General features: G+C 49.5%; 1 protein-coding gene across 1 annotated transcript; it reads left to right on the top strand.

The window, feature by feature from the left end:
* Positions 1 to 4,444: 4,444 nt before the first annotated feature.
* LOC144148516 (uncharacterized) lies at positions 4,445 to 5,894 on the top strand. The gene has a single exon (XM_077680039.1). It carries the CDS (start codon positions 4,668 to 4,670, stop codon positions 5,892 to 5,894), a length of 1,227 nt encoding a protein of 408 aa, XP_077536165.1. The 5' UTR covers positions 4,445 to 4,667.
* The last annotated feature ends 2,944 nt before the right edge of the window (positions 5,895 to 8,838 follow it).

The following is an 8,838-nucleotide window of genomic DNA, read 5'->3' as shown; positions in this document are numbered from 1 at the left end:
CGGCACTTCCAGGGACTGACGTCTGACGCGTGAAAAACGTCGACATGTCAACAGGTAGTGTTCTACAGACTCGTCTTCGTTACAGTAGCTGCACAGAGCTGTTGCCGCCAGACGAGACCTGTGCAACTACCTATTCAACTGGGGTACTGGACAATGTAGGGCTGTAATAATCACCTCTAAGTTGCACGAAGGGCACCATTCAGGTTTCCATGAGAATTTCAGATGATTAAATTATCCCAGGGACAATAACACTGATTCTTGCTGTTCTTGGACTTTCAACATCCTACGGTACGTAGCAGCGGTTATTAAAGGAGTCGGTTCAACGACGTCTACAACAGACTCAGAAAGTGCCATCCTTGCTGGAGAGTCTGAGGAAGCTTCACGATATGTTCGCTCGGTCGTGCACGGCCGCTCGATGGAAACAACCTCGTTTCCGTCGCGATATTTCCATCGAGCGGCCGTGGCTCGCGCATCGAACGAAACATAGTCTCGCGGTCGGTGGTAGAAGAAATTGAAAGTGTTGATATGGACAAGAAATATTGCGGTTATTTTTTGTGCATTTTTATGTGCCTGCGTGTTTGTCTGTGTGTGTGTTGTGAGGAAACCTTTTTTTCAGTCGCAGTGTCTAGAGTGCCGTCCGACGGCACTCTAGCTGATCGTTGCAGGCATGGCTAGAGTGCCGTCCGAAGACATTCGAATAGTTAACACTAGGCTAGCACCGCCTAAAGAGTCTGTCGTTGTAGTGTAGAGGATACGTCTTAGCTTATAGACCCCGAGCCGGTGAGTCGACACCGGCTCTTGACTCGTTTTTTTTTATTTAACCGTAATATTTGTACCTTAGGTTAGTTTTGGTGTTTTGAATGATTTCTTTGTGTGCGTTAGGTTAGCTTATGTTATGTTTAGGTTAGGTTGACTAGCTTTATGTTATCTAGAGCGATGTACTGCCGGGCGTGGCAATTTTGTCATAAAACGCCGGTGGACGTCGATATAGCGGAGTGCTTATAAAACCTTCGGATGGCACTCTAGACAGAGCCTTTTTCGGTGCGTTTTTTTTTTTTTTTTTCAGTTCCCGAGCTGGTCGCACTTTCAACAGGATTCAAAAGAAGAAGACGGAACCATCAGCGGCTCCACGCGCCCTCATTTGGCGACGCGCTTGCAGGTTCGGCGTCGCGCTCCAACCTGGCCTCCAGCACCCCTCACGGAAGCCACTGCTACAAGAGCTGCCAGACGGCCGCCACCAGGACGGCTCTTTTCGCATCCGGAACAGCCTGGCAGCTACCAGCAACGGCTGTGGCTCTACGTGGAACCTCAGAGAAAATTCCTACCCGGAATTGAATGCCTCTAAAGGGTAAGCACGACATTATGGTAAAGCTGCAGCAAATTTGCCGAGCCGTTATAGTGTGTAAACGGCAAATAGCTCCTTGAACAGAAAATCTAGCGTTGGCATTGATGGCGGTGTTAGAAAGTGAGAACGGCTTCCACGCGACTGCGAAGCATTGCATAGCACCATCTTCCCCTTAATAAACGCATGACGATTACGATACTCCATAATGAGAAATTGGTGCGCAGAGCGAAGTGCAATCTTCTCGATCACGGCGCGCATATCTACTGCGCCTTAGCGAGGGATCGCGTGATGAGCGAACGCACGGCGGAGCGCGCTACTATGCCGTTATTTCGTAGCGCGTTGCTATCGCCGAGCATGTTATTGTACAGCGTGTTTGAACCTCCCGCGCAAATGGCAGCGATCGTAAGCCTCTGCGTTGGCGGCGCGAACTGCGTCTCAAGAAGTGAACGTGTCACGACGGCACGCTAATAGTTGCAAACAATAACGAGAGAGGAACCTGGCGCTGCGATCGCCGGCCTTAATGGGCGTGATGAGTAGTTCTGGATTCGGATTGGCGCTAGATGGCTCGCGAACGTTACTGTGGATGAAGTCATGCAGGCAGTTTCGTTTTCGTTTTGGACTTACACGAACGCATTTGCCTACGCGGGGTGTTAGAAGAAGCGTTCAAAAATACGTTTCTCGTTGAACTGCACGCCGCACGCGCAGTGACATCGCACTGAGTGAAATGTTTTATAACCAGAGTTGCTAATTGGGTCGGTTATCAATTCATTGCCGGCTCAGCGAGCAGGAAAACACAAATGACCGCGCTGTGTGCGGCGAAGTTGTCTGCGAATTATAAGTTGCGGCGTTGCTCATTCGTCACAGCAATGTATTTTTGAAACTGATGCCAGTTGCGAATTGCTTGGAACAGCCACACCTCTCGTGCGAACGCCGGCTCCTACGGCGTAGACCATCAGTACCGGCTGCATATAGGAACGCTGCTTGATGAATGTCACTAATTCAGGCTTGAATAACTTCTACTAAAAGTAATCGGTTTCCTTTTTTAGGAGCACATAACTTTTCGTAATATTAAAACTACGAGCTTCGAAACTTTTACGAACAGCTTTTGGTCCCTCTGTAGTTGGCGGGAAACGGCAAATGTACTCCGCAAACCTCGTCGACTCCGCGTCTGCTTTTTATTTAAACCCGCCGTTTTATTTCGTACAAAACCTGTTTTTTGCCCCTAACTTTCTTGTTCGCCATGTAATTTGTAAACAGCAAACTGCACAAGAAGAGTTTCGTTGACAAAAAACACAATTTGCGGAGCCTTAGGCCAGTTTCGATTCAACGCAATCCGGTTCCAGAACTACCCATCATTCCCATTGAAGCGTAAGCGCCGTTTGGGAGTCTGCGTTGACTCTAGCGCCAGTTTCACCTCTAGTTAACATCGTATGAGACTCTATGGGCACGCGCTGCCATGGCGTCATCTCGCAGCACGTCGCCACAGCCCAGCGAGTCTCACTGCCTCCTCCCCCCCACCTCACACTTTCGCCATGCGTCCCCAACGGGGAGCGTCTCGGGTCGGCACGGCATACCACCCTCCCCGTCCCACTTTCGCCACACTTTCCCCTCCGTTTTCTTTCGGTCTTCATTTGTCGCTTCGTTCGTTCAGTACCGCTGATAACACCGCCGTCAACAAGCTGTAGCGGGCGGCAAAGTGCTTCGCACTAAAACGCAAGTGAAGGACCACGCTGCTGGATAACGCCTGGCCTCTACAGAGCCACGCGGAAAGCAGATAGCGCAGCTCTAGCTATGAGGGTCATGCTAGGCGCTGCAGCTACACGCCATGTGCGGACTATCAGGAGACCCGCTGACCTCAAAATGCGGTAGAGGAGCCCCAATAACTCGCAGCGCGAAATTGAGAGGAGCAGCCAGCGTCGTTCAATTGGACCTTGATGCTTTCGCATTCGGTACTCGTAAGATGCTCTATGGTGTCCTGGGAAATTTTTATTTTTTTTTATTTTCACCCGAATTGCGTTTTTGACCACCGGCAGTTCCTAATTTGCTAATTTAAAGCAAGCTTGAAGCCTAGCAAGCTTGAATCATACGCTTTTTTTTTGAAAAATGTATCAACGACGTTCTACTCTAGAACTTTGTTCCCCGTGTTTACTTTCGTGACTGTCCCATTCCTGTCAAGAAGCTAGATACTTATCGTCGCCATTGTATGTGAATGCACCCAATCTTTGCTCCCCTACGACGCAAAATCGTTTGCTGCCTAAATCAGATATTCGTGTCGAAATATGAAATAAATGAAATGCATTCTTAAAGCATTTTCTCCCGAACTAGAAATCAATGCACAACCCTGCTTTCTTGCTTTCCATTTCAGCTGGCTGTTACTCGCCTGACAAGGAACAGTGAAACGAAGATGAGCATAGCCGAAGTAGGGCCCGGCGATTTGGAGCTGGCCTGTATAAAGCACTGCAGAAGCACTTTAACGGGTGCGGCCCTCCGATGTCCAGAAGAGTGCACTGCGTCAGACAGCGGGCCTTGCCACATATTTAGCGACATCGAAGTGTGGAACGAGTACCTGTCCCTCATCCAGTTCGAGCTGAGAGAAGAGGCGCCTGGACGGCTCCACCTGGTTTCCTTTGGTCCAGAAAATCTCGACACCATCACTCTAGAACAGATCCACCGGGCTTTCACCCTGGCGTTCATACTACTGAAAAAACACACATGCGTCGTGGCCTTCCACATGGGTTTCTGGAGCATAAACTCCAGACACAGGAAACTGATAAGTCGTGGCATTCAGGGGTCATCAGCGCTCAAGAGCATCAACGTTGGTAGGAACAAGTGGCTGATGGACGACATTTTGACCTCCGAGTCTTCGCTAACAGTCCTTGAAGAGCTGCGTTGCAACGCCCTTGATCGTCCGCGCGGCTTCTTCAGGCCGCTGTGCTCCTTCCTTGCGAAATCAACATCCATCAAGACACTCGACGTGATGAATGTAGCTGTGGATGCATTCGAAGCGAAGCTCTTCTGGGATGCCTTGGATAAGAACGCCACTCTCGCGAAGCTTTCCTTCAGTTCCAGCTGCATCCTTCCGGGGAAGAGAGACTACACGGACTCGTTTTCAAGGTACGTGCAGGGAAACAGCAGACTAACTTCGCTCTCTCTCTCCTGTACTGCTCATTGCCGAAGCGGCGAACTGAAATCCGTGATTGATGCCGTGGGTCACAGCAAAAGTCTCCGCAGTATCTACCTCAGATTTTTCTTCATCGATGATCAGGCGGTTCGCGCAATTGAAAATTTCCTCACACACAACTCGACCCTTCGAAGCTTTTTAATGGTGAATTGTGAATGGAAGAAAGAGGACATTGGCGTCTTCGGCCCTCGCTACGAAAACGGGGACTCCGGTGAAATCTCAGAGCGCATTCGTCCATGGCTGTCGATCTTGCAGACGAATCGGTCGCTGGAAGAAATTCAGCTCAGCCTCACCGAATTTACCCCGCTAGAATGTGCGGTTTTCTTTCATGAGCTTTCGAAGAGTCCCACTATACGGAAGGCTACCATCGAAGACCTTGGCCCATTTCTGTCTTCGCGGATGCGCTACATATATGACCAGCCCAATCCAACTGAGACCGGCGTTTCCTTTCTCGATAGGCCTCACCTAACGATAACGGACTGCAAGCAACTTTCCAACGTCTCTTTTTACGTCAGGGAATGGACGGGCGTGGCTCTGATTAACCACGTGGTTCCTACGTTGAAATCGTGTCGCCACATCACGAGGGCAGAATTCGACTTTAGTTCCACCTGCATGGAAGACTGCATCGGACCGATGATTGGCGCATACCTGGCATCAACCACCGTGTTGAGGGAACTCGTGCTTCGATTTCCAACCACCATTCGAGGGCAGAGGCCTGCTGACGAGAAGTTCAGGGTTGCCATTATTAACGGCCTGGAGCGAAACCTAACAGTCAACAAGCTGGTGCTGCACACAGGTGTCTACTCCGTCGACGAAAACAGATACCTCGCGGACGTGATACTCATGAGCCGGAGCTTGTACGACGTTTACCTCAACCTCCCCGACCTGCCGCTCAAGCATTTCGTCAAAATGTTGTCCCGCGGCATTTCTCGTAACTTCAACCTCGTTTCCCTTGGTTTCCCGCCGGAGCAGATCAAATTCTCCCGGCGCTGGTTTGCCGTGACGCACGCAGTTAGACGAAATCAGTCGCTCGTTTCGCGCGCCGCTAGGTTCGTGGCCGGGGTGGACCGCAGAAGGTACTGCTCGGAGGCGCTGGAGCCAATGGCGTGGAGGCCGGCCCTGATCGACAAGGTCTCCGAGCTCGCGTCCCTGGATCGTCCTGCAGCATTCGGCAAAGTGTTTGCAAGTGTGCGGGACCTCCATGGTTTGGACGGCTTCATGAGGGCAGCGGGGGTGGTGAGGGAGAGGGTCACTTGCCGGCCACGGGGAGACGGCCGGGTTCATCTGGACCAGCTAGATACCTCCACTTGGAATCGTCTGAGGCCGTACCTTAGAGTGGCGGACATCCTGCGCAACGATGGCATGTAGCCTACTGTTCGGATATACCGAAAAAGGGATTACCCTTCTTCACTCGCAAGAGCGTATTCAACATTTCGTGAATGAAGAGAGAAAGCACTGTTTTATTTTACACTAAATATCAATGCCAAAATAAACGCAATATTCTTGTATTATAGAAATTTAATGCTTATTCTTATGTAGTTTTTGAGGACATAATCTTTGTTTGCTCTTACCTAGAGGTTATATGTTTAATGAAAAATAACTATGAAGTGTCCACTCCCAAATGTGGGATACTTAATGATGGGCAGTTTAGTATGTGTAATGGCAACGTGATCGATTGTAGGGTTGAACGCGCCGACGCAACGCAGGCGATGAGGCACGCCGTAGTGGAGGGCTCCGGATTAATTTTGGTCACCTGGGCGTTTTTAACGTGAGCCAAAATATCGTACGCACAGGCATTTTTTGCTTTTGGTCTCCGTCAGAAAAGCGGCCGCCGCGGCCCGGAATCGAACCCGCGACGTCGTGCTCAGAAGCGCAAGGCCAGCAGCCAGCCAGCAGCTAGCCAGCCCCCTCAGTGGGCACGTCGGCTGGCCACGCAGCAGCATGTCAAATCCTTTCGTATTCTTCATGCAAGTTAGTCGTGATGCCTCATCTGTTAAAACAAGTGATAGATGCTTCATTTTTCATTCACCTGACGTGCCACGTAGCATTGATAACGTATTCTGTTCAGCTCAAATGTTTTTCTTGTCGCCTTTGATGCAATGCGGGGATGTTGAGCCAGACGACTGGTGAGCTTCTTGCCAAGGCCAGATTAGTTTCGGTGAAAGGATTGACGAAATAGAATCAAAGCTTGATACGGTAGAAACCTTAGCTTCTACATTTACAGAGGTCAGTTCCAAAATAACTTTCCTCGAAACAGGTGCACGTAACCTGGAAGACAAGCTTTTGGATTTAGAAGACCACACGTGCAACAAGAGAGACACTGTGGGACGACACGGCTGCTATCCCAACTAGGCGCGGTAAAGTGAGACTTGTCTATAAACAACTTAAAGTAGACGACGTGTTGCACAAATGGAACGATGATACCATGCTGAATACGCCGGTTCTCGTCCGATCTAAAGGCGAGAATTCCAGTAAACAGACTCCCTGAAAGGTGCTATATTGAATCCGGGCGGGAATCGCCTTGACAAGAGACCAGTTATGACGAGCTATTCCGATGCCTAAATTTATTTATTTATTTATTTTATTTATTTATTTATTGGGGAAGACGAGGAGGAAGAGGAGGTGATCGCGGTTCGCCGCGGTCGCTCCGACTATAATTACGAGATTTTATGGCAGTTTTCGCCACAACACGTAAGCGGCGACCTTACATTTTCTTGGGAATGTCCGAAATTCCGTTCAAGACATCGGTTTTCTCCTAAATGCATTTTTATGCATTCAGCCTGCTGCTGATAACCGGGCTGTAGGCTTAGCGCCCCGCCTCAAGAACTGCTGCCTGCCCTGGCTACGGTCCATCATGATGTGTTTCTACCAGACGCAGTACGTCTCTCCACAGCTGGGACGACCCCGCTACATGGCATTTCCGTAGGCCGCAAGCGCCAGGCCCCACCGACGGTGACCATATAGCCATGGAAACCACAACAGGCCCCGGCACAAGCGTGGATGTGGGGCTCGCTGAACAGCAGCGCAAGGAAGTTATCGCCGATGCTAATTCAGACTACACGAATTCCACAAGCCCGAAGCGCCAACGCAACGACATCGATGGTCTTCAGGCGCCGTAGTCATCGCACGAAGATACCCTCGAGGCTGTCAGCGGAGTGTGGGAGAAGCCACGGAGTCGTTGGCAACGTCAGATGGACAAAACGGTCCCACCTGTGTCTTCACCTAAACGAGTCAGTGATGAACGCCGTGAGCTCGGTACACACGTCTTAAAGATTCAACTGATGGAGCCCCTTTGAAGCCCGGGCCACCTACCAGCGATGTGCTAGAGCTCGACTCCGCAGCCACATCCCTGCCAATGACTACCCGCTACCTACAGGACTGCCACGTGGCCTTCAGGTTCTGATCCACAAGGCTCGTGCTAGGGCGGCGCTTACAGAGGACATCCTTTTCAAGTGGCGTTCTTACATGCCAAAAAAAGGGCGGCCACCCGTTCTCCCCGGCGCTACGGCAAGCAATTCACCTCCGCCGGCCATGACACCACCCACGTGCGTCACGTGCTCTTCAGGAGCCACACCAACCATTGAACATCTCCTTTGGACGTGTCCGGGTCTGCACGCAGAGCGCACGTCTTGCAAACACAGCAGCATTACGTGTTTGACGGACTGGCTCTACCCACCCGCAGCCACAGCCAAGCAGGTGTTTGCCTCCTTGTGGGACTTCGCTCTCGCTACTGGCGTTCATCTGAGAATGTAGTTTTCCCGAACTGACACCACCCTCCCCACCCGCCCCCACATAGGCCGAGTCGCCATCCTTGTGCCAATAAAGTTTCATTTATTTATTTATTTATTTATTTATTTATTTATTTATTTATTTATTTATTTATTTATTTATTTATTTATTTATTTATTTATTTATTTATTTATTTATTTATTGTTACTGCTAGCGTCAACTCTGGAGGCTGTTGCAAGATTGGGGGATAGATGAATAATAAGCGTGCTCTTTTTAAACAATTCACGAAAGCAGAAACAAGGGTCAAGGTGAACACAACAATATCAGCCAAACAGACTACACACACTAACACGTGCCAATTCAAATGATAACAACGAGAAGCGCATGAAAGATTCAGCAATAGGGACTACAGAACACATATCAAGAAGGATTGTTTAGCAAAAACTTAGACAATTTAGAAGCAAAATTATCAAGGGATGAACTAGTAACAATTTCATTAGGAAGACAATTCCATTCTCTTATTATACATGGAAAATAAGAGTATTTAAAGGATTCATTGTGGAACCTGTACTCAATAAGATGT

This window comes from Haemaphysalis longicornis, unplaced genomic scaffold, assembly GCF_048455015.1.
Source record: "Haemaphysalis longicornis isolate Haplotype H1 unplaced genomic scaffold, Haemaphysalis longicornis Haplotype H1 scaffold_8, whole genome shotgun sequence".
NCBI lineage: Eukaryota > Metazoa > Arthropoda > Arachnida > Ixodida > Ixodidae > Haemaphysalis > Haemaphysalis longicornis.
Note: the sequence above shows the minus strand (reverse complement) of the source record. Positions and strands in the feature narration are given on the sequence as shown.

Coding starts and splice junctions, on each gene's coding strand:
- LOC144148516 (XM_077680039.1), top strand. CDS start 4,668: ATGGTGAATTGTGAATGGAAGAAAGAGGACATTGGCGTCTTCGGCCCT.